The 26863-nt window shown below is 39.5% G+C and overlaps 1 protein-coding gene across 11 annotated transcripts in view; it reads left to right on the top strand.

Annotated features, from left to right (window-relative positions):
* Positions 1-26863, top strand: part of ESRRG (estrogen related receptor gamma) — a 611234-nt gene that overhangs the window by 408707 nt on the left and 175664 nt on the right. For all 11 annotated transcript variants that reach the window (XM_020805409.3, XM_072990302.2, XM_072990321.2 and 8 more), the window contains 2 exons: positions 4628-5043; positions 22641-22757. In XM_020805409.3, the coding sequence (XP_020661068.1) occupies positions 4628-5043; positions 22641-22757 (533 nt within the window). The remainder of the gene's footprint in view (positions 1-4627; positions 5044-22640; positions 22758-26863) is intronic.

The following is a 26863-nucleotide window of genomic DNA, read 5'->3' as shown; positions in this document are numbered from 1 at the left end:
TAATGTGAATTTTAGTGCCTCTAATTTTAGATTGAAGTGAGGTCTGGAATAAAAATCACTGGCTGACAATTGAATTTATAGACAGTTGTGAATATTTCAGGCTGGCTTAAAAGAGCTGCAGAAAATCGTGTACAGAGAAAAAGGAATTAAATTTGAACTTCTGTTTTTTTGTACAAGATAATAGTAGCTCAAGGAAGCCTTCAGTGTAGTGAGCTAAGTATTAATTAGGAAGCATCCTTCTTATAGAGGCGTATTTTGGATTTTATTCTTTCTAATAACCGTCTCAGGTGTTGAATGATAACAGGATTGTAGCCAAAATAGAACCACTTCAAAACAAGGGAAAGGTACCAGCATGCTGGGCAGTACCACAAGAGCTAAAGAAGTACAACAGTACAGCTGTACTGAAAGTGTGGACTAGAATATTCCAGGTATCATTTGTGGGAACTGGAAGGAGACAGAAAGTTGGTCGGGAAAACTATTATTTGGTAAGCAGAAGAAAACCATTCCAAACTTCTGAGGTTGGAAATCTCTCTGTTAAACCAGAGGGCCAATGGTTTGAAGACTTTACAGCTGCACACCCTGTCCCAAGACAAACAGCCTGAGAGATGCCTCTGAAGTCCTCTTCTGTAACTGGCCATCTTGACTGATTTCTCACCAGTGTTCCAGGATGGAAGCTGGTCATCACATCTCTTCTAGATTGTAAAGTGAAGACAAAATAGGTGTGTGCAACAGGCAGACGACTGTGCTGATCTTTCTCTAAGCTCTGTTTGGGGAAAAAGTGAGTACTGTAGCTTGAGCCGAAGGTCATTTATAAGAATCCAGGTGACAGGTCAAAGTGGATAGAGGACCTCCTGTAATTGTTATTGTTACTTGGAAACTGAAGTTACAGCCAGAATCCAACTGAATATTTTCACCAGCCTAAGTGCAGTGGGGTAACTTGTAGTCATTAATAACTGCTAATTCACGAGTCCCCAGTTGAATTCCTAGTTGCACACCAGTTGCTTGACTCAGTGCATGACTAGCAATTCAGTCAGGGACTTGTTTTTTATCAACTGTTTCTTGGTCCGAGATGTGCCATTGCACTTACGCTAGCGTACATATTCAGTTAGACTCTGACCTGCATGTTAAAGAGTAATACATAAGGATACATACAAATTTACTTCTCTGTATCTATCAGGTGCCCAAATTTGCTAGATTTACAGTAGTCAAACAGAAGCAGTGTAGGAGTGCCTTGGGAAAGCAACACTCTAACCCAGTTGTTAGTGGCCCATACCCTCCTCCAGAGGAGGCCTGGGGATGGAATTTAGGGCTTTTGTCTTTTTAAAACCACGGTGTAAAAGATCACTGTTCAGATGAAAATATGGATGCAAGCTGTTGGGCATTCTCCTCATCAGCTGGTGGACATTCAACCTCAGTGTATTAGCGAGTGAATTTGTAGATTCCAATGGACAACCAACCAGAGCGTTTCAAAGGCAAACATTTGTCTCGAACATAAGGTGCTGCTTGGTTGAAAGAATAGAAGCAAAGTCATGTAAAGCCTTGTTTCCTTCCCAACTCCATTGCACAGTCACTTTTTTAAAAAAATGAAGCATTTAAACTTCAAAACAAATCTGATTGTCATTCATAACCACAGGAACCCTTTATTGATATGATACAAATTATACATGAGTTGATTGATTGATTATGTTCTGTTAAATGTCAAGCAGTTAATCAGTTGGAATTTTGTAATGTTGGTAACAGTTTCCAAAAGGTTTATGAAATCTTTCACAGAAGCATGGAGTTTGAAGGTGCTTATAAGGCTGTTGAGTGGAACCCTCTGCTCAGTGCAGGAATTCAAATCAAAGTATGTCTGACAGATGGCTGTATAATTTTTCTTGAATGCTTCCAAAGTTGGAGTGCTCACAACCTCCTGGGGTAATTGGTTCCATTGTTGTACTGCTCTAACAGGTAGAAAATTTCTGCTGATACTCAACTCAAATCTGACTTCCTGTAACTTGAGTCTATTTTTACGTGTCCTGCACTTTGGGATGACCGGGAATAGATCTTGCCTCTCCTCTGTATGACCGTCTTTCCGTTACTTGAAAAATGTTAACACATCTGTCTTCAGTCTTCTTTTCTCAAGGCTAAACTTGTATACAGTAGTTCTTTCATAACTCACTTAAGTCTTCTTTTCCCAAGAGTAAACATGCCTAGTTCTTTCAGTCTTTCCTCAATGGACTTGATTATCGATCCCCTGATCATCTTTGTTGGCCTCCTCTAACTTGTTCCAGTTTGTCGGCATCCTTCTTAAAGGCTGACCTAACCAGTGCCAAATAGAGGGGAACTAGTACTTTATGGGATTTGCAGCCTAAAATAGCATTTGCCTTTCTTGTAGCCACATCACAATTTTGATTGACAACAATCCCATTATTCTTTTTTGCTTGTAGTATTTCCTCATCTTGTAACTGTGTGCTTGGTTCCCACCCCCAGGTGTAGAATTTTACACTTCTCCCTGTTATATTTCACCTTGTTGTTTTCAACCCAGTGCTCAAGCCTATCAAAATCTTTTTGAATTTTATTCCTGTTTTCCAGGGTATTAACTGATTTTAGCTTTCAGGATATTAGATTATTTTATGTCGTCTGCAAATATGATAAACGTTCTCTAACCTCCTCATACAACTCATTAATAAAAATGTAGAAGAACACCAGTCCTAGGAGGAGGTAACAAGTGAGGTACCATAAAGAGCTTTATGGTACCCCACTTGTTACCTCCTCCCAGTTTGAGATGGAGCCATTGATAAGCACTCTCTGAGTACAGTTCTATAACCAACTGTGTATTCACTTGACAGTTGTTCTATCCAGTGCACACCTAGTTAACTTGCTAATCAGAATATCATGAGGCACTTTGTCGAAGGCATTGCTGCAAGAATTCCTCTCCTGTTCTGCAGCCTGTTTCACATATTATAGTTCAATTGTGAAACTTTAAATGTTTTCACCCAAAAAAGCAACCTGTGTATCAGGAATGTACATATGCCATAGAACTGTAATCGGATGCAGTACATTATTGAATGTACACCCAATTTAGGTTTGCTTCTGTTTGAAAGGCTAAATGGCTCTTATTGCATAGAATAATAGAAAAGTGAAGTTGAAAAGGGCCTACAAGGCCATAAAGTCCAACTCTCTGCTCAATGCAGGAATACAATCAAAACATTTCTGCCAGGTGATTACCTAAATTTTTCTTGAATGCTCCCAGTGTTGGAGCACTCACCAATTCCCGAGATAACTGGTTCCACTGTTGTACTGCTCTAACAGTTAGGAAGTTTATCCTGATATTCAACCAAAATCTGGCTTCCTTTAGCTTCAGCCCATTGTTGCGTGTCCTGCACACTGGGATGACCCAGAACGGATCTTGCCCCTCCTCTGTATGTATCATAAAGTTAAGCTGCAGTATTTCAGTCAAGGCTCTGCTCAGAAACCTTGAGTTTGATCCCAATAGATTTGGGTAGCTAGCTCAGGTTTTACTTAATCTTCCGCCCTTCCAAAGTCAGTAAAATGAGTACCCAGAGTACTTTGCTGGGGGCAAAGTGGTTGTTGTATAATTATGTTGTAAACCACCCAGAAAATACCACAATGGGACGGTAAGTGAAGCAACAACATAGCAAATGTAGTGATAGCAGCAAGAATTATAAAGTTGAATTGCCATTTTTGTCTCAGTTAATGGAGTAGCTATTAATATCTAATACACGTTGGTACTACTAAGAAAAACTCAGTGTTTCACTTACCACACAACAATAAATAATTTTAAAATTCAAATGTCTTTGTGCTGGTTTAGATATTAAAATTTAAAGAGCACTGATACAGTCAATGATGTAATCTTTCTCCAAGTAAAATTTTCATCTTTCTCCTATTTTTAAAGCAGAAGAGATGTAAACCACCTTCTGAAATACTGGAAAGTACTTAATATGCACTTTCAGATATAAGTGATGCTTGCCTAATTATTGTTAGTTAGTTTTGAAAATAATGACTGAAAGTAATAAATAGCAGACAAAGCTGATGAATCATTTCACTTAGATTTTGTGAAACAAAAGTCAAACTTTAATTATTTCCTGGAAATTGGGATGATCTACTACTAAATAGTTCTCTCTCTCTCTCCCCCCCCCTGCCCCCCAACATAGATGTAAAATGATTTTCTCTGAAGCCCAATCAATAGAAAATGCAGTTGTGCTTTACTGAAACATGCTGACGAACTGTAATTACTGAGAAAACATTATTCAAATATAAATATATATGAAAAAGTTTTTACTTGTATCTGTTGTCGTGGTTGTGAGTCTAGGAACTGTATGGTAGTAAATTCATTGTCATTGCAAATGACAGGTACTGGAATGTAATGATGAAAGGAAAAATCACAAGGCAGGAACAAGGAGAAAAAATAAAAAGGATTCAGTTTCTTGAATTTTTTTTGTTTACTGCTTGTCTGAAGCTTTGATAAAGCTCTGTCATGCCCTTATGCTGATTACCTTCATGTAAAACAAGAGGTATTGACTGATGAATGAATGATGTGTGGTCCTTAGCCCTTTCAGTGCTGCCTTTAAAGAGTATTGTCTTTAATGCACAGAAACTTGTCTCTCCCTGTCTCTTTACAATGCAGGCTTCTCTGCAGAATGTCAAGCAAGGATCGACACATTGATTCTAGCTGTTCGTCATATATCAAGACGGAACCATCCAGCCCCGCCTCCTTGACGGACAGCATCAATCACCACAGCCCTGGTGGCTCCTCGGACGCCAGTGGGAGCTACAGTTCAACCATGAATGGACATCAGAATGGGCTAGACTCACCACCACTCTACCCTTCTGCCCCAGGCCTTGGGGGTAATGGTCCTGTCAGGAAACGATATGATGACTGCTCCAGTACCATTGCTGAAGATTCACAAACCAAGTGTGAATACATGCTGAACTCAATGCCCAAAAGACTCTGTTTGGTGTGTGGTGATATTGCATCAGGGTACCACTATGGCGTGGCCTCATGTGAGGCCTGCAAGGCTTTCTTCAAGAGGACAATTCAAGGTCAGTAACTCATTTCACTTCACTCGCCCAAAGAAAATCAGATAAGCACAACTTTTCTAATTATTGCCCATTACTGCATTTTTGGGGAAACATTTTATTGTGGTCAGCTGTACCCATATCAAACTATATGTTAATCTGGCAGTAGCTGTGTGTGGTGAGGACCACCCAGTGTAGGTTGTTAGTTTCTTCATCTTTGTTGCAGAAATGTCCTGCACTTCATTTCCTTCCTTCCTTTCTTCCTCCCTCCCTCCCTGTACATGTGGAAAAACTACCATGAACAGTGACGGCACCGTCCAAAGTAGCATTCTATGAGGCTCTAGTGTCTGCTACTGGATCTATATTATGAATTTCTTTCATATTGTGCATAAGCTTTCTAACACATATTTGACTTTTCAGTTTAGTTCTGTGACCCTGGGTTTCCAAAATACAGCTTTCCTTTGACATGGCTCTGACTTACTAAGCAGAGTATAAATGAATGCAGTTTCAAGGAATACTATGAGATTAAACACCCCCACAATGCTACTGTAGATTTTAACAAGTTACATTTTATTCAGTTACTAAGAAAGAATCCAGATGGCATCAGCCTTAGCTGTGTTTCAAGGCCATCTTCTCACATAGTCATGTCTCATATTTTAGCCCAGAAAATGGCAAAACTCAAGCAAAATGTAGATACAAAAAAAGATAGTAAACTGCTTTGTGCCCAATGAGTTTCTTTGTCCATCTAGCTCAACATTTTCTAATATAACTGGGGACAGCTCTACAGGGTTTCAAATAGCAGTCTCTCCCCTCACCTTCCCTTCATGTGATATCTAACCTGGAAAGGCTAAGAAGTGAACCTGGGACCTTCTGTGTACAGAACACGTACTCTGCCGCTCAACTGTGGCCTTCTCTACTATGCTGCAGAAGCATCCATTCAGAGAGCAAATTGTTCCAGACTCAAGCAGGGAACAAAACAGAGCATAAAAGAGGGTGTCACAGGGCCAAGTGGTCTGGAGGAAAATGATTCCCAGTTCCAAAATTCAAATCATTGACTATAAAGCATGGCCAAATCCATCTGTTAAGGCTTCCCAAAGAAATTAGAAGCCTTCTGTCTCATTGTCCCAAGTCCCAGATGAAGAAAAGAAACCCTCTTCCCCTACTTGGTTGGGAGAAAACAATACTTGCTGAGAATTCAGAATGGGCTAGAAGTGAAAGACAAGTAAAAATTCAAAGTTAATAACTTAATGTGAACATTTCTTTTTCATTTGTTGTGGGGAATATGCTTCTGAAATGTAATAAATTTAGCTTGTTTATTTGTTTATTCCATTGTATGTAATATTTCTCCCAGTTAAAAAGGTGAGTCATAATTTATTTAAAAAAACTGACTAAACCCATGATAAATTATTATATTAAGTATTAAAATAATTAGTTAAAACCGATTTTAAAAAAGACCACAAAACATATTAAAATACAAACAAAGTAAGAATAATAGTGTCCAGCACTGAAGATAAAAACTCTTCACTGCCTACTTGTTAAAAGGTGGTCTGACAAGGACAGTTTTCACCTGTCACCAGAAGGACAAGAGGGAGGAAGTCAACCTTGCTTCTCAAGGAATGGCATTCCACAGGCTGGGTGTGGCCTCTGAAAAGGTTCCCACCAGATGTGCCTGTAAAGGTCATAAAACTGATGGACAGGCTTCCCCTGAAGATCCTAGAAGCTGAGGGGGAGAATAGGGAGAGTGAGGGGGCTTTGATGGGTATCTAACAGACCACTAGGCATGCTTGTTATCAAAAGGATAGTCTCGCAGACTTTACAACCAACCAAACCTTTATTGCCGTACTATTTGCAAGACAATAATTGGACTCATGGACTCCACTCAATCCTTCTGCATCCTATAGTCCAGTCTCTTTGTCATGTCCAGGGGATTCTCCTTTCCCTCTAGTGATGCTAAGCCTGAAACACAACCAGAAAGGGGGAAAGCTTATGGTTTAATCTTTCCTTCTTTCAGGTTCTTGGCCATCTGTTGCAGTCTTTTAAACTGTCTCTGGTATTTCCACCTTCTCATTTGGCACTGGCCAATGTGACTTCTACAGTTGGGGACTCACTCGGTGCTGCTGGCAAGATCTCCCATTCTCATTGGTTAGAGACAGTCTGGTAAAAAGTAGGCATAGGCGTAGACCTGTGAACTGTTGGCCTCACTTGCCATCAGCTTATTCTTTGGTTCCACTCTGCTCTGCCTCCATTGAACTCTGTCTCTACACAGTCCCTCCCACCCTCGCCCTATCTGGTTCTCTGTCCATCTTCCTCATAGGCTTCTCCTGTTTTCCAGTAACTTCTTCTTTTATAGTTTCCTGGGCTGAAAGCTCCATACATGGGAATTGTCCTGGACTTTTCATCTTATGTATTTATTTATTATTTATCTGGTTGGTTGATTTATATACACAACACTTTGCTGCAGGCTGCTAAATGGATCCACAAAGTCATGTCATTAATTCTGCACATATAAGTGGTTTTGGGAGCCCTGATTACAGCAGCCTTGTGTGCCACCTGGAGAACTCCAAATTAATCTATATGAGATAGGCGAAAGCTACATTTGACAGAAAGGAGAGCCGAAGTCCAGTCCATTCCTAATGTATTTCCTGGGTGCCCAGGTGAATAGGACAATGAGAGATAAATAAGTAAAATACTGGGGTTTTGTACCACTAAATTTAAAAAAAGCTTTATAAAAGGCTTTGGCATTTTGCACATGATTTTGTCAACAACTATTTTTTATTGAAAATTTTAAAAAAACATGGTCTAGCCAATGTAAAGCACAGTGACTTTTCATAGGAGACTTAACACACAATTGGAGCACAACTAGATGGGGAAACCTGGAGTTATCTGAGTCACATTTAAATGGCTCTTATCTTCGGTGCGATCTATTTTATCTCTCACTTGAGCAATCATTACATTCACACCAGAGACAGTTCTTATCCTGTTAGCACTTAAGATTGCCTGGATTTCTTTCCTTTTCAATTATTGAAGCCCCTGCCCCTTTCCCACCTTTTGTCATGACAATGAATGTAAGTAGCCATGCCGACTTCTGTTTTTTTGTTTAATTTAGAAAGTGACATAGCACTACAGCAATATAACAACCTAATATGTATAGTCATGTATAAGAGGAAAATAGAGCAGAGGATTTCCCCACCATTCCTTCTACTGTCACAACCCACTACATATATTACAGCGTTGTCACTGAAAAGAATGCCAATTACAGCTCTATTTGAGAGGGAATTAAGCATCCACACAGGCTGTAGGATGCTATAATCAAGAGTATTCCCACACACCAAATAAATTTCAGCTTAGTATTGTACTACAAAGAAGCAGAAGAGGTAGCAAAAGGGGCACAATGGATTACTTAAAACACGCGGTCACCAGAAAATTGGGCAAACTAAACCACACAAAAAGTGAAGCAAATAGTGAGCTATATGCTCACCTGATTGCCTCCTCAGTTCTTGGTGGGACCTGAAAGAAGTTAATTTTGGATAGATTGTTTCAGTTTCTAAAATACTACTTTGGGTTTTATTCCCTTCCTTTCTCCTACTGCATAAAAATATGCTATTGATTTGTTGGATTCACAAAAGTGTGTGTGTGTGTATGAAGGAGAGTGTCAGGGGAGGAGAACAGAAATGGTGGGGAGATAGGCATTGTACGGCACTAGATACTTGCAACCAACATCATAAGAATGGCTTCAAATTTATCCATGGGAGGTGCTGATCATTCCTTCTAATCTCATTTAGTCATATAGTACAGACAACAGTTGACCAATGATATTATACACAAGATTATAAGTTTGATATTTATTAAGATATAATGTGTTAGCTTCTACCCATTTGTATTAATTGGCGCAGTCTAGATTTTTGCTTCTGTTTCTAACCATTTCGAAAGCAGTCTTTTGTAAAGGAAGCATTTGGGCATACATACAATCTTTTTACATCCAGAGTGAACTCCGGATCTCAGAACACAATAGTGTGTAAGCAAGTGTGGATAAGTATCTTCATCATAGCACTCTGCCCACCCAATTGTGTGTTTGGGCACCTGGTCTGCTCCACTGAATTGTTTGAAGATTAATCTGCAAAGAGAGGATAAGAGTGTTAGTGGAATTCATTTAACATTTCCAACAGCATATCACCTAGAATGTTGGCTAGCTTTCCTATATGACTTTTCCACAAACTTTACTCATGTAAGGAAGAACAGAGTACTGTAGTCATTTGTGATTGGGTAACTTACCTGATATGTAGTAGAAAAAGGGCCAAATGCCTTATTTTGAATCAGGCCAATGGAGTACATCTGTGTACTGATTATACCGAGGTAGGCAAAATATGGCCTGTAGGTTGCATGCAGTCCTTAGTACAGCATCCTCAGAAGTCTCAGATTGGGTGATCTGCCTTTCAAGCGATAACTCTGCCCCTTCAGGCCTATAACAGCTTTCTTTCTTGCTTGCTATTTCTTAGTTTCTCACCTGCCCGTTGCCATTTTCTTGCCCCGTCACATTTTTCTGGTATGTGTATGTCAGGGGATATCACCATTCAAGATCTTCAGGATTATGAAAATGGCATACAAATGTTCAGATGTTACCCACCTTCGTCTGACCAGAAATTTATATTTAATACAGTATATGATTTGTTCAAATGATGTGTTCTATGATTCTGTCTGTGGTAGTTTTAAATCTCAGGATGGAGGCAGGACAATGCAGCCCCTTCCCAAGGTCAGCTCTACCACCTCAGGTGTACTGAAGAACCAGTAGAATGCTGAAGTATGGAGTTCTGTGGACCAGATAGTCTGTTTTCTATCTCTTAAGGATGGCCTGCTGTGTACAGATGAGGTGAAGGGACAAAGTTGCTTGACCAATATCAAAATAGGTTTCAGGACCTTGTGTATGGGATGCACCTTGTCCTTTCACTCAAATAGCAAAAAGCCTTAGATAATTCTTCCTTGTGTATCTCAAGTACTAGTACTAGCCATGTTCTGTGGTAGTGATATATTATCTTGTGCAAAAAAAAATGAAAAACATGCATTTTTCCTTGCTACAGTTGAGGAAACTACATGCAGCCATGCTGTACGGACAACTGTAGTGTATCATGAAAGTTCTAATTCTGGCTTTGATCTTCACCTAACAGACCAGCCAGTTGCCCCATCCTCAACCCAGTAACTTAGGGGTGCAACAATTGCCTTGGTTTGTGTGCCCCTTTGTCACCAGTGCCAAACAGAGTGAGCTGAGCCTCCACCTGGAACAGAACTGTGTAATGGTTGTTGTGGGTTTTTTGGGCTCTTTGGCCATGTCCTGAAGGTTGTTCTTCCTAACGTTTCGCCAGTCTCTGTGGCCGGCATCTTCAGAGGACAGCACTCTGTGCTCTTCAGTGCTGTCCTCTGAAGATGCTGGCTACAGAGACTGGCGAAACATTAGGAAGAACAACCTTCAGGACACGGCGAAAGAGCCCGAAAAACCCACAACCACCATTAGATCCCAGCAAGCATCAGCACCCCAGAATTTTGCACCAGCCATGTTCAGTAGATGCAATTGTTCAGCTGTTTCCAGCATAAATGAGACTAATACCCTAACATATTTGTGTTAAAACTAGGAGTCTTTTTGAAAAAACAAAACAAAACAAAAACCTAAACTAAGCAAAAAAGAAGAAGCTTTGCGCTAGTATGGTTGAAGACACAGAGACTCAAATATAGTCTTCTAAGAGTTAATCACTCTAGGCCTATATGAATGAATCTGTTTCATTTTGGCAAATTCTCACTCTCTTATAGTCTCAGACTCTCGTGAAATATTGTCAGTGATATGCCTATACAGTTTGGGTAGCTATCCATGAACTTTAAAAACCAAAACCAAACCAAGGTGTCATATGGTTTGTCTAATACTAATGTTTGCTTTTGATGAGATGACCAAAGCTAGTCCTACCCCCTTAGTTAATCTTAGTTTTCTTAGGTATTTCTCTTGCCTTTCTATTATATACTGTATGCAGCATACTCCTATTCACATTACATGAAGAAGGAATACTGTGATTAGTGCTGAATAAGCCTGTGTGGATATTGCCCACAGGATGAAATGTGGCTGGGGCATACTTTGTTTGATCATGCAGAAAAGCCTCACTGGGCAATAACGCAAGATCGTAGCTTGTCTCTGCCCTCTTAAAGCTGATGAAAAACACTAAAAATAAGATACATGGTTTATTAATAGCTCAGAAGGGAGTAGGACTGCTCGCTGACATAATTACTATTAGAATTCTCACTCTGCTTTCTCTTTGTTTTAAATATGATCCTGTCAGATACACCAGCCCTAAAGAGAAAGTAAATTGTTGTAGTCATAAACTACAGTAGACTAATTTCTTAACTTCCTGTGCTGTATCACCTCTGAAGAATGTACTCATACCATGGGTATATTAGTAGCAATTTCACCCATCTAAGGTGGAGGGGTACATTACTAATGAAAAGACAGAACTGCCTAGCTTCTGTGCCCACCATGTTTTGGAGTAAACTTTCTGTATGCCATCTGTCATTCGTAGGTAAAAGGTAAAGGTGAAGGTTCCCCTTGACATTTTTAGTGCAGTCGTGTCCGACTCTAGGGGCGGCACTCATCCCGCTTCTCAAGTGCCTGTCCGAAGACAGTTTCCATTGTCATGTGGCCAGCATGACTAGGGAACGCCGTTTTACCTTCCTACCGAGATGGTACCTATTTATCTACTCGCATTTACATGCTTTCGAACTGCTAGGTTGGCGAGGAGCTGGGACAAAGCAATGGGAGCTCACTCCGTTGTGTGGATTCGATCTTACAACTGCTGGTCTTCTGACCCTGCAGCACAGGCTTCTGCGGTTTAGCCCACAGCGCCACCACGTCCCCTTATCTGTCATTCATAGTAGCCTGCAAATGTTATGCCATCTACATACAAACCAGTGTCATCTCACTGATTGAATCTTATCAGGGTTTCATTTCCTCTTCTATCTACTCCTCCAGTCTTCCAATAATGTCTTTCTTATGTTTGAACACATTTCTCCATTGTCTTTTTCATCCTGGACACGCTCGTCATGACTGTTTACTCCTATTTAAGCAGAACCCATATGTGATTACTGTTGTTAATTGTAAAGGCAGAACAATTTAATTTTTTTTTTTCATATGTGTTCATTTCCCTTCAGATACTCTGTTACATGTTGTGATGTAATTCTTCACTTGTCTCATCCTTGCACATGAGGATGAGGGAAGTGCAGAAGTTTTTTTCTTGCCTTGCAAGAGGATGTGATATTTTGTGGTGTTCTCAGCAGAAGAAAAGATTCAACAACAGTGATTCTTTTATGCATAGTAAACAGAATTGGACAGATAGTACTTAATGCGAGTAGTATGCTGGAACTGTAGAACTGGAAGGGCTTTGTGGGTAAATCCACCCTCTGCCAAAGCAGGATATCCATAGCATAGAGATGGTCATCTAGCCTCTAACACTAAGATGACAAAAATAATCTAATGAAGAACAACACAATTTTAATGCTGACAATGAAGAAACTGAAATGGTTAAAGATGTTAGGCCTTGGCTCAATCATCAATCCAAATGGAAACTGCAGCTGGGAAATCAGAAGGAGATTGAGACTACGAAGGGTAGCAATGAAGGAATTTAAAAAGATCATCAAATACTGTATATGAATGTGTCACTGGAGACCAAGACAATCCATACTCTTGTTTTTCTGATCACCATATACAGCTGTGAAAGCTTGACAGTAAAGAAACCTGACAGGAAAAAAAAATAATGATTTGTTTAAAATATGTTGCTGGAGGAGACCTTTGCAGATATCCTGGACTGCCAGAAAGACAAGTGAGTCCTAGTCTCATCAAATTAAACCTGAACTACGTCTGGAGGCAAAAATGTTGAAACTGAAGCTGTCCTTCTTTGGCACATCACGAGAAGACAAGATTCTCTGGGAAAGGCAGTAATGCTGGGAAAGATTGAAAGCAGCAGGAAAAGAGGACGACTTTATGAGATGGATTAACTCCACAAGCTAGAATTTACAAAATCTGAGCAAGGCTGTTGAGGACAGGATATTTTGGAAATCATTCATTTATAAGAGTCACCACAGGTCAGAGGCAACTTGACAGAACATAACAACATAGACATTTTTGGGCCTTGTATCCCCTTCCACATGTGCATTTAGACATTACATCACTATTATTTGGGGCATACAGTGGACCCTTGACTTACAGATGGCTTGACTTACAGACTTTTTGAGTTACAGACTTCTCTGGCCGCAAAATTTAGGTTTGACTTGCAGACTGACATTTGACTTACAGACCAGAAAAAAAACCAAAATGGAACAAAAACGGCCTGTTACGGGATTAAATGGTTTTCAATGCACTGTAGGTCAATGGAGACTTGACTTACAGACTTTTTGACTTGAGAACTGCCTTCCAGTACGGATTAAGTTCTCAAGTCAAGACCCCACTGTATGTTGTCATGCAGACAGACATACCTGGAAATGCAGTGCACGTTTGATTCAGTGCCACCTGCCTATAAATGAGGGATAGCAGTGTTGCCATGTACTACTTAACTGAAGAAGAATTATGGCTCAAGTAGCTCTGAGGCAGATTATAGATCATATACTCTGTATTTGTTAAATTGCCTTATTTCTTACTCCACACTCGTCTCTGATTCTATGATTTTAAAGATGTGTGTAATTTAGCCAGTACAAGCCCATTTGCACTACCAGGATTCATTTTCAAACATTATTTGGTATAAGGCAGAAGCAAGGAAGCCCCAGATTGATAAGAATCTCACCGCAAGGCAATGTCTGCATGTAAAGTGAGTTTGGAACATGTTTTTATTTTGAAACATCACACTACCTGATGTTGTTGAGCTCTTTAAGAGAAAGCTATAAAAATCCATTACATCACTGAAAGGAGTTTACAAATCATGCTCCCGCATCTGAGCTGGGGGCTTTTGATACATTCTGTTATTCTCTCAGCGAGCTAGGTACAAGATTAAGTTGCAAGTGGGAATTATATAACCTCCAAACCAATTGTACAAAATATTTTTAAATATATGACTGGAACCCAGTCCCTTCTGAGAACCAGGCAGTACATATTGAAGTGGGTATATGATTCTTGTCAGTCCCAGTGAAAGACTTGAATTGACAGGCTGTTTTTGTTTCATTTACTGTCAGTTGACTAACTAGAATCATGCAAGTTTGTACCATTAGTAGTTTGCCCTCAAACAGCATATCTAATTAAGAACACTCAGAGTGATTTTGAAAAGCCACAATGTGTGCATCAAACTCCATCCATAACTATATGGATTTGCAGACAGATTTTCTGAGCGATATCTAAAAACATTTTTATGTTCCTACAATTCTTAATAAAGTTTTTAAAAGGTCAGTATTGACTTTTGATCTTAATACCCCAAATAGAAAGTTTTACCTAAGCTGATATAAGAGTGTAAAGGGTATACAGAATAGCAGATTTTTGGAATAACACTCTTTCTCATTTATAAAACAAGAAAAAATGAAAGAAAAGTTTCAAGGACATGCTGGTTCTGGAAATAAGCACAAACCCATGTTCATCCTCTTGTGACCTAAAGTATTGCTGCTTGAGGTATTCTTAAAATTTTGGTAATTCAGAAGTAAATCAAGAAACTTAGACAAATCTATAAAGTAGCTAAGTCCCAAATTTAAAGCATAATTCATTTTGCCTTTTCTTTCTTTTCTTTTCATTCTTAATAGGGTGAATACCAATTTTGCATATCACTGATATAAAAATCCACAGTGTTCTTTATTTGTGGATGGCCCAAGTCATATACTGTATTATCATGGCCTGGGCAGACTTTATATTAGTTTCTTCACAGATCTTCCATGCACTTATTTGTCTCAACTTCAGAGTGCAGGCAATGACTTATTATAGCCATTGCTTGTCATAATGAAGTTTAACCAACTAGATGTGAGGAAGGTAAAAGAACACCAGAGGAAGTGGCAAATGGTGCCTAGCAAGTGTCCCCCCCCCCACAGACTGGAATCCTTTTCAGCTGGTGATGCAGTAGTGTTTAGTATTGGACTAAAATGGGTTCAAATTCTCACAACCATTAAATTCACCATGTGACCTTGGGCCAGCCACCTTCTTTCATCCTCAAGTACTTCTCAAAGTTGTTGTGAGGATGAAGTGGGTTGGATGTAAGCCATATTCTTAAAGGTACCGCCCAGAGTGGCCTGCCTGCCAGATGGTGCCAGGCCACTCTAAATAAATCTAAGAAAGAAAGAAGAAGGAAGGAAGGAAAACTGACTGGATGAAAGATCAATTAACAATGAGAAAGTACAAGGAGGAAAGGCCAAATACAAACAGGCTCTTATCATTCTGAATGGATTGTTCTTTATGAAAAGAGCTAGGGACTAACTCAAAGGACCTACCAATAATTCTAGCTCAAGGAAGAGACCAAAGCCTATAAGAATTCTGTAAAATCCTTTACTTGAAACCCCAAATATTGGTTTAGAAATCAAAATGTGATTGATTTTATAAGGTACAGTCTTTAAATATTTGAGATTTAACAGTAGCAAATAAACAAGTTAGGAAATACATTTTGTCACTTAGCCTTAACTTTACCTGCTGTCCATCATTTCTTGCCACAAACATCACTCTTTGAAACATTGGTACCTTCCATATGATGGGGAAGGATAAGAAATTGTTACAACCTTATCTCCAAGTAAGCCTGTAGGCTGGATCTAATCATTCATTCATTCATTCATTCATTCATTCATTCATTCATTCATTCATTCATTCATTCATTCATTCATTCATTCTATTTATACCCTGCCTATCTGGTCATTTCGACCACTCTAGGCGGCTTACAACATGGAGTGCAACGCAAATATAAAAATTTATAACACAATTACACAATTCAGCAAGATGGAAAGCGTATAAAATAAGTCAAATAGAAAAAGGGGGAAGAAAATCGGGAATTAGCTGGGGGGGAAGGCCTGCCTAAACATCCAAGTTTTTAACTGATTTTTAAAAGTACCCAGTGAAGGAGCCACGCAAATCTCCGGAGGCAGATGGTTCCAGAGGCGAGGAGCCACCGTCGAGAAGGCCCGGTTTCTTGTTTTTTCCTCCGGGCCTCCCTTGGCATCAGGCTCCTCAACCTCACCTCCTGACTCACACATGTGACACGGGTAGAACTAGGTGGGAGTAAGCGTTCCGCCAAGTATCAAGGCCCTAAACCGTTTAGGGCTTTATACGCAAGCATCAAAACTTTAAAGTGAATGCGGAATTGAATGGGCAGCCAATGCAGCGCGGCCAGAATGGGAGAAATATGGTGGTGTTTTCTCACTCCGCTAAGGAGTCTGGCCGCCGCATTCTGCACCACTTGAAGTTTCCGCATCAGCTTCAAAGGGAGCCGCATTACAGTGGTCTAATCTCGAGATTACAGGCGCATGAACCAAGGTGGTGAGCGCCCCCACATCGAGATAGGGCCGCAGCCGGGCTATCCGTCAAAGGTGGAAAAAGGCGGTACGGACCACGGACACCACCTGAGTCTCCATGGTGAGCGCCGGGTCCAGATGGATCCCCAGACTGCGTACCCCACTCTTTGCAGCAAGGGTCACCCCCCAAAATGAGAGGGAGTCACTCAAACCACCAATAGTCACTCAAACCACCATCTTGTCCGGGTTCAGCCTCAGCCCATTTTCTTGCATCCATTGCAGTACAGCCCCCAGGCAGCGCTGGAGGATGGCATCACCTGCAGTTGGAAGAAAGGAGATGTGGAGCTGTGTGTCATCAGCATACTGATGACACGATGCCCCACACCCCCTGATGACCCCACCCAGCGGCCTCATATAGATGTTAAATAGCATTGGGGAGATAATCAACCCCTGTGGAACCCCACAATTGAGACTCCACAGGGCCGAGACACTCTCCCCAAGCTGTACTATCTGGGGACGGTCCCCCAAGAAGGAACTGAACCAGACAAGCGCCAGGCCATCAATTCCCAACTTGGAGAGCCTCCCCAGGAGGATACCGTGGTCGACGGTATCAAAGACCGCCGAGATGTCGAGAAGGACCAACAGAGATATTTTACCCCTGTCAGCCTCCCTCAACAGGTCATCGTACAGGGTGACCAATGCCATCTCTGTACCGTGGCGCGACCTGATGCCTGACTGAAATGGATCCAGGGCATCTGTTTCCTCCAAGAGAGCCTGAAGCTGGTCAGCCACCACCCTCTCCACCACTTTGCTCATGAAAGAAACATTGGCAATGGGCCTATAATTGCCAATCTCGTCCGCCGCCATGTTCAGTTTCTTTCTTATGGGCCTAATGAGTGTTTTCTTGAGGGCAGGAAGAACCCCGCACTGCAGGAAAGACCCATTAATTATTGCTGTAGCCCATTCTGTTGTTATGGGCCTGGCTACTTTGATTAGCGTAGCCGGGGAAGGGTCAAGGGAGGAGGTGGTGGCGCAACAGCGATCAAGCACTCTGTCCGCAGAATCTGGCGTCACAGGCTGAAAGCGATCAAGGATCACTGGGCAAGATGGAGCGCTGGACATCTCTGCTCGACTCATCATCTCGGTTTCTATGCTGTTTTTGTGGTTGCAATCACCTGTTGATATACATCGGTAGGAGAGGAATTTGACCCTTGTGATTGTGCACTTTTGCTTTCCTCATGTCTCTAATATTAATATTAAATGCAGGGGAAGTTATAATAAGTTTTGTGGCATAGGAATAAAAGTGGTAAAGCAGGATTTTTCATGCCTTGAAAAAACAAAGCAAAGCAAAGCGTGCTGCTTTTATACCGCCCCATAGTGCCTCAAGCACTCTCTGGGCAGTTTACAAGTTAATTAATACACATTGCCCCCCCCCCCCAGCAAGCTGGGTACTCATTTTACTGACCTTGGAAGGATAGAAGGCTGAGTCAACCTTGAGCGGGCTACCTGGGATTGAACCCCAGGTCGTGAGCAGTTTTGGCTGCAGTACAGCAGTTTAACCACTGCGCCACAAGCTTCTTACAATGCTACATTCACCCCACTTCCTCAAGTGGTGAGACTTTCAAGAAGTACAGTGTTTACACAGATTCAGTTTCCTTTGGGAGATGTTTGCTTGAAGATCTCAGTGTTCAGAGATATTTGGATTGATTTTCAAATATACAAGCTGGGCATAGGTAATGAACAGCTTAAAGACTTTGAGAGGGAGCCAGTTCTGCTGACATTCTGATCTCATATCTCTTGAGATAAACCACTTCCCAAGAAGGCTCTTTCTCCAAGCTTGCAGAGCCCAAAAATTCAGCTCCTACCTTCTGATTCAAAATAACTGCAATCTGACCTTGCTATTTGCTGACCAAGGTAAGTAGCTTGCCCTCTCCATTTGGCTGATAGGGTTAGTGTTAAAGTTAAGCTAGCTTTGCTAAAGTTCTGGCCTTCTCTGAGTCGTTCACCTGCATGAAAGATAAAGCTATGATTTTTACTATGAAAGAAAAGATAGTCATTTTGAAATTATTGACCATCTGTGTTCCAGACTCTACTCTAACAATAATACGAGTACAGGTGTGACCAGTACTCTGATCATGGAAGTGATGCCTCCCCCTAGTGGGGTGAAGTGCCCCAGTATGCCTCCATGCATACATGACAGGTCACCAACACAATATAGTATGAGCACTTAAACTGAGTAGTTAATGTAATTTTTTCTCATTCTTGATTTGAAAAAAGCTTTAATAAAACTGTTAACCACTTAGATTTTTGTTTCGGTACAGGAGTGAAAAGACCAGCATTGTTAGCAAAAAAACAAGTAAAACACATAACATTGTATTTTATTCAAAATCCTTTTATTTTGTGTGAAAATACTGAGTCATGGAGTATTTTCACATTCCTCCTCAAAGTAGCTTGCGTGTGCTCTTTGCTTGTGAGTCTGAGAGACTGGACAGAAACTAAAGGAGTAAGATCTAATATGTGAGGTTCCATGCCACATTTCAGCTTTGCTGATTTACTCACATTTTAACTGTAATTGAGTGAAATACTCTTAATCCTATAGTTCAGTAATTCTCTGTGGGATGCCCATGGACTATGGGATTCTAGGCTATGTTCTCAGTTTGAGTGAGAGGTTAGCTGTACTGAAGTCAGTACAGGAAGTAAATTAGTATGCAAAATGACCCTATGAATTTGCATGTAAATAGGCAACTACATGTGATGCCAAACTGTATCAAATGCACAAAAACAACTGGCTTGTATTGAATGGGATAAAGTTTGTTTGCCCATTTCAGTGTTGAGAGCACACAAAAAAATTGAAAAATATTGAAGGTTGATAGACATTTCTACAGGCTTGAGCAAGCTGGATAACTGAAAGAGAATTAATTGGATAGGCCACATGCAAGCTCCCATCTTGACTTTGATAGAGTTAACTTTAAAGGTAGCACGCTTGGGATTGCAGCCTTATTTTAATTCCTGATGCAGTTAGAATGTCTCTGTGAAAAGTAATTTTATTTTAAGTAAAAAGAGAGGTGAAACAGAGAGCTGGGAGAAGCTACTAGCAGGAGTGAACTTATATGTCCTGGGAGCTTCTTGTTTCTATCTCCGTTATTTTTGGTAGAGATGTGCATTCTTTCAACTCTTCTTTCTTAACTGCCTATTCTACCACTATTATAGTTTTAGCTAGCATTCACAGGATGAATAACACGCAGATCATTTCATTTCTTTTTCTTTTTTAATGTGTTGAGTTGGAACACTAACTTAGTGCATTCCTTCTGCTGTGTTATATGTTAGAACATGCAGGGCCTCTTGGTCATAAACACATAGCCCCTTTGCTGCAGATATAAGCGGTGTATGAAGTATTATTCCTTGTTGAATTAGCAGTTGCAGAAGATTTGAATCTTTATATAATCTTGCAATCCGCTAATGTGATATTTAATGAGGAGACATCATTCTGGAGAAAGGTAGTCAATATAAATCAGTGTTTACAAAGTGTGATTAACTCTGAAATATTTCATCAATGCTGTGGTCCCAGGCAGGCTCTATGCTAATTACCAGAATCTATGCATGTTTCAAGGGACTTCCACAGATCTGAGTGCAGCAAACATGGAACAGCAAAATTGCAATTATGTCTGGACTGTCTCTGATGACAATTTATGCATTTGGTGTGATGACCTCCCACTTCCCAAGAGAGCAATGAACAGAATGCATTTTCATTAAGATACTAATGCACTTAATCACAGGGGAAAGGGTAAGAAAGAAAGAAAAATACCTTTAAAGCCAGTTGGGCCAGCACTTGATAGGAATTATTTTTTTTTGCATTGCAGGCTACATTGTACTGAATGTAGTTCTGAATAGCAGGACAGATGACAGCACAGTCATGTGATAGATAAGCTTCTTGTTATTGTTTTAGTAGTAGTATTAATAATGTATTTATTATTTGCATTTATACCCTGCCTTGCTTTGAGTAAGTGATGCACCTGATTCTTCTAGTCCAACTTTAACTTTGTAATAACCCTGTGAGGTAGGTAATAGTTAGGCTAAGGGGCTGCGACTGGCCCATGGTCACCCAGTGAGCTTCATGGCAAAGATTTGAACCTATGTCTCCTAAGTCATAGTCTGACATTTTATAAAATTCTGGCTTTTAAGCATTACATTAATTTTCTGACATTGGAGGAGAACGTAAAAAATCCCCCTGTTGGGTCAAACTGAAAATCCATCAAGTCCACCATAATAAATCCCCCATTGGCCAAAGAAATACCTCCACAGAGCATCCAAATAAGGTATAATTGAAAGCAAGAGTATGCCCCTAGTGTCTGGTCTCTGCACGTAGTAGTCAATAGCACTTATTTGTTCTATATACTGTATTCATGGTATTATTGATATAATAAAATCTCTTAAGTAGACTGCATTAAAGCACATACAAGTAATACAGCATGAAAAGAATGCAAAACAATTTAAGAACAATTTAAAGATAATCGTAAATTAAAATTAACCAGCTGATATGAAAACAGAATGAAGGAAGTAATCATTACTGGCCAGGGAATGTTAGCAAAACATGACTCTGTGTGTATTTTAAGTGGTCTGTGATCTCATAAGATAAAAGTATGTTTGATGTCTGCCATAAAGGTGGCCTTGGAGGGCTCCATAATAATAAAGACCTGGAATGTGTACAGAATGGGCTTTTATGCAACAAGTAGCTCAAGGTAGCTTATAAACAGTCACCCCAGATTATCTTCACAGCTAGGAAACAGTAATTTAAGCAGAGTGAACTTCATGGGCAGGATTTTTGAACCCACACCTCTTAGATCCATGACAATCCACTGTTGTTCACTGGCTTCTCAGTGTTGAATAAAAATAAATCCATAATTTTGGGGGCCTTCTGGAAAGGTGAGAAGGTGTCTAGGTCATATCCCAATGCACACACAAGCAGAAGCAGATGTAGTGTCTCTTTTCTGAAATTGCATTGATAGCAAACTATTTAAGTGTAACTGATTTAATTCACATTTGGAGTTATCCACAGGGACCAGAATTCCGTATGTTTACATAAGTTTTCCATAATTTACTGTGCTTAATTTCAGCCAACTGATAGAATGTTGTGACATGTCTTCATCGTGGGGTCTAGTCATGTTCTCAATTGCATGACTGAGATATGGCCTGTCACGATTAACCGCAGCAGCTGTTACAAATTTTACTGGCCAGAATCTTGTCGTACAACAAGATTCTGGCCGATGAGGAAAATATTGAAGTTCTACCAAACTTCAAGGCACATTAGGTCAGAATAATTTTAAGTGCATTATTTTTGCCTTTTTAAAAATTTCTGCATAAAAGAAGAATGTCAGTGTGGCTATGAGAACAACCGTATTTGTAAAATAAATCATAAAAATAAAATCAGTTCAATTGCTGGCAATCACTGGTGCATCACAGTGCATTGGCCACTGTGATCAATGCCATAATTATGTCCTGATTAGACTACTGTAACTGACTGTAGGCAGGGCTGCAGTTGAAGAGTGATTAGAGTCTACAACTCGGGCAAAATATGCTGGCCAGATTATTGTCTGGAATGCACATCTATGCATGTTAAGCCATTCTGAAACCAGTTATACTGGCTTCCAGTTTGTTTCTGAGCTGACCTCATGAGGGCTGGATTTGATCTTAAAAGTCCTAAGTATCTTGGGGCCAGGATATCTCAAAGGCAGGTGCCTTCACTGTGTTCCTGCCTAGAGTTTGAAATTCTCAAAATGCCTTTTATGCATTATACCAGAAGCCATGTTAGTGTATAAATAAGGTAGCAGCACCTGACGTATGTTATGGAGCTGGCTTCTAGGAAAGCCAAGCTAGATCTGTTCTTCAGCTTCATGCCAAGTATACATTATTTTTGTATGGAATTTTGTTTTTAAAACTGGTTTTCATTTGGCTTCTAAATAATGTTTTATATTTTTAGGTTTTTAAAATAATGTTTGTATTTACTGGGCATTGGTTTTGGGGCTTTGGTGAGCAGGAAAAGTGGTGAATGGATAGCTTAATTAAATAAATAAACCTTCAATCGCATGCATTTATTGTGTACACTTTCAGCAATCTATGTGTGACTCTGATTATATTAGGATGATTAATATAAATATATTCCTTCTTTTTCTGTACCCTGAATGCCACAGGCAATATAGAATACAGCTGTCCAGCAACAAACGAATGTGAAATCACAAAGCGCAGACGCAAATCCTGCCAAGCTTGTCGTTTTATGAAGTGTCTAAAAGTTGGCATGCTGAAAGAAGGTAAGGTTGACCACATCTTTTTATGTAATTTTGTCACAAACACTGTTATGAATGGCAGTTACTGGGAGGGGGCAGTTACCTGTATAACAATTCTGTCTGCGACCTTTCTATTTTTATTTATTTATTTTTTTACAATATAAACTTACAAATCTAGTACAACACCATAAACAGAGCAGAATAAACCCAACTAGTTGTTTCCTAATGATCACAACACATTTCTGAATAAAAAGGTTTGAACTAATCTCCTGAAAGTCTTGGATGAGCTAGCCAAGTGGGATTAATCATGAGGCAAATTAATGGAAAAAACCCTGGGAAATCCACATGCTGAACCTCATGTCAATAAGTGGAAACATGCAGAAAAGTTATTCCTTTAAGTACTCGGGACATTATATGGGGTTGTTTTGGAATAGAACTGGCATGTTGCGATGGAAATGACTGGTGCATCACAGGAACAGAAAACCTTCCTAAGTTCTCTTTTATTACTCTGTTCTGTTTTTGTGAATGGTTTAGACTCATTGGATATGCTATCAGAAATGTTTCTAGATCTGCTTGAGAAGTAAGCAAAACCAGTGACATTTTTAGGCACTTTTTGATTATTCCTTGTCTTCTGAATTTGAAAGCTCTGGCTGGAATGTTGTGTAATATCCAGTATTGTATTATATTTAGCATTGCTTTCAGCAATGAATTGCCACAAGTTAAGAAGCTGGCATAGGGGTTTCTCTACACACATTAGATCACGTGACTGGAAGTGGATACCCCAACTTCTTACATTTTGCCATTTCACTGCTACAAGTTACATTGATGCTGTTATACAAATGAATGTCACTAATAGTATTTTGGCCACGAATAAATAATACCATAAATGTCTTGTTGATATGTTTCTTCGGCCTTGCATTTCCCTGTGGCCAAGGTTGGTAAGATACGAAAGCTAGACTCATATTTAGCTCATGAACCTTCAGCAGTAGTCTTCAACCTGTTCAGAGCTGGTGTCTACCTTGAACACAAACATCTGTTGGTGACACACTTCTTCTGTATTTATACTGTCAGAGTGAATGGTGTTTACTCTGTGTGCAAATCAGTAGAGTTATCAGTTCACTAATTAAAGACCAATCCACTATTTGGAAGCTGCCTCGAATATTACCTGGGAATGTGGAAAGGGTGTGCATCCAACTAATGAGTGAATCCCTAATTTAAAATACACAAATATACTTTGTGGAACGGAGGGATATTTTCACAGTACAGTCCTATACATGAAAAGGTAACACTGAAGGAGGCTAACAAACATAATTAAAACGATTGAAAACAAAACAAATCAAACAATAAAATAATTTAAACCAACCAAATAAGCAAAATCATAAAAATCATAACAAATATACTATATTTCTGTCACAATTTAAAGAAGATAATTAAATTTAATTAATGGTTTAATTAAGGCAAATTAGATGTCTCAGTGTTCCTATCTAGAGAAATCCAAATTGAATTCTTCCAGTAGGACAGCTCATGTCCCACATGATAGTGTTAAACAATTGGTTTAAAGTACGTTTTCCAGTGAAATGTAATTAGATCTTCAATTCAAAAAGTGAAGCCTGCACCTTTTCCTAAACAACCAGTTTCCCCACAGCTGCTGTTCCCGGAAGAGCATGGACTGACAAAGAGAAGACAGAAAAAAAAATTAGGTCTATCACATACCTACAGACATATTCTTATTGGATTATATTTGCTAAGAATAAACCTCATTCTGTGTGGGGTTGCTTTGGCAGGCACTATGATCCTGCGAGCCAAAGCCTGCTGCCTTTCGTCTTATTCCGGAAAAAATCCTGTCTAATTCAGTAGGAATTTTGCTTCACTGAGTGATACAGGGTTTGGCAATTTTTTTTTAAAAAAAAATCAGATCTGGATAGCACTTCCTCCATGTGGAAAACCTAATTTTTTTCATAGGACAAAACCACAGTACACAAAACCTTTAATGGAGGCTTCGGATGAACCCAAAACATGAAAAGCATTCTTGAATATGATTACTTTTCAGACGGTTGGCAATGTTTAACACATTTGGCCAGTTGAAATGGAAAGCTGTTTTTGGGCGCTAACATCACCGTTTTCCTCCTTCAGGTAGCAAGCTTTTTGCAGCCATCTAGGTCTGTGTGAAATCTAGGTTTGTGAATGGACTCTTCTTCCCAGCCATTTGCTGTTCTTCTTCTTTTTTGTTTTGTTTTGTTTTCTACACTACCTTTGAGTGATATCCCATCTTCAAGGAAAATAGGCCCCAAAGCATATGTGATAATAGAGTGGCATGTCTGGAACTCCTGATAAACAAATATAAGCTTTACTATAGAAAGAGAAAACTTCAGCTCGAAAAAATTGATTGGAGAAATGTGGTTTCTTCTTCTGAGAAGCCTTTCCTTCTCAGCACCATTTCTCCATTCAGAAGTTACGCTCTTTGCAGTAGCAGAGGTGAACTTCCCAGACACAACTGCCCTAGTAGAAATCTAGTGATCTTGTAACTACTTTAAAGTTTCAAAGAAAAACAAACAAATCCAACCAATGGTTGTAATGTGGAAGATTCCATCTGTTGGCCGTCTGAAACCGTCTGAAGGGGTTGAGGGAAGCATCCATTTGGCTGAACTTCTAGAGAACAGAGACTCACTAGAACTTGTCTTGGTTTATGGATTAATTTCTCTTTTATGTTTTGCATATGGCAGCTAGATGGAATGCTTGGAATACTAGTAGTGTCCAGAGAAATAGGAGACAGAGATCACCTGTTCCATCAGGTGGAAATGTTGCAACCATATCTTTACTTTTACTGGTAAACCCAACCACAATTCTCTGGGGTCAATTTTAGACGAAAACAGGAGGTGTCACTATTATTCCTTATCCATTCCTTGGCCTCAGTATTTATTATGTCAGCTGCAGGTTGACATGGCGTGATCTAATGTGCCAAAATGGATTATAGTGCTCATGTGAAATATTTGAAGGTTGATGGGTGGAACTTTTATTTTTCATTTGTTGAAATACAGTCAGCCGTCTATTGACAAATGCATGAATATGAATATGCAAATTAAATAATCACTGATTATAATGTTTCTTCCTTTTCAGTTCGAAGTTTTTAGTTTATACTATTGTTTTTCCACCATGCAAACAAAACAACAACAACAACAACAAAAAACCCACCACACAAAGAATGTAGAGACATCAAGATAAATCTATTTTTGCTAGAACAGTTTAGTTACACTGGAACGATATAGGATTGACTGACTGTGCCTCAGATACGTTTTCAATATGAAACAAAGATTTTAATCCCATGCAGCGTGTCAGAGATCTTGCTGGAGGAAATCTATTCATATGTAAACTTGTTCAATTCAATTACCAGTCTATAATGCAATTTATTGTTGCAACCTTCACGTTGGCTACAGCAGTGCTTACATGCCGATGGCACAGTGTGACTAAAAATTGATAGCCCAAATCTATTTACTTTTAAAAAAAGTTTGAAGTGAGACCTGAAATGAAATCAGATTTCAGTTTCTTTGAGAAAATATATATCCTGCTGGAATTAAAGGACTATTCTCAGGTTGCTTGTTACATAAACATTTTTATAAAAGCAATAGGGAATGAATACAAATTAAATTAGTTCAAATGTCCATTTTGTCCAGCACTCTGTTTTCAGTTTCCACTTGTAGTTCTGACCCTTTGAGAATAAAGTTCCCGAAACAGAATACAGTATAGTTCTACACAAGCACAGTCTCCGTTCCTACTTTGTAGCTGTATGGACCTTACAAATAGATAGAGAACATACCACAAAATGCAGACAGCTTTTGTTTCACATTCTCAATAAGCTAGCTAATTAAAGTGCCAGCCATGCTATATTCCTGGGTGTGCTTTGCCATTCTTCCTATTTTCTCTCTCTTTCTCGACAGGTTAACTAGAATTCAATGGCTAATGCACATGCTTGGGTTCACTCTAGGCCCTTTCTTCCGTCCTTTATTTATTTATTTTTATACTTATGGTTAGAGAGGTTTGGCTGCTTTAACATATACATTTGGAAAATTATTTTGTTGTTAATGCCCAAGGGAAAAGCCAACATACATTTTAACAATTCACACTTGTGTTTT

This window comes from Pogona vitticeps, chromosome 1, assembly GCF_051106095.1.
Source record: "Pogona vitticeps strain Pit_001003342236 chromosome 1, PviZW2.1, whole genome shotgun sequence".
In the NCBI taxonomy this organism is placed as follows: domain Eukaryota; kingdom Metazoa; phylum Chordata; class Lepidosauria; order Squamata; family Agamidae; genus Pogona; species Pogona vitticeps.
Note: the sequence above shows the minus strand (reverse complement) of the source record. Positions and strands in the feature narration are given on the sequence as shown.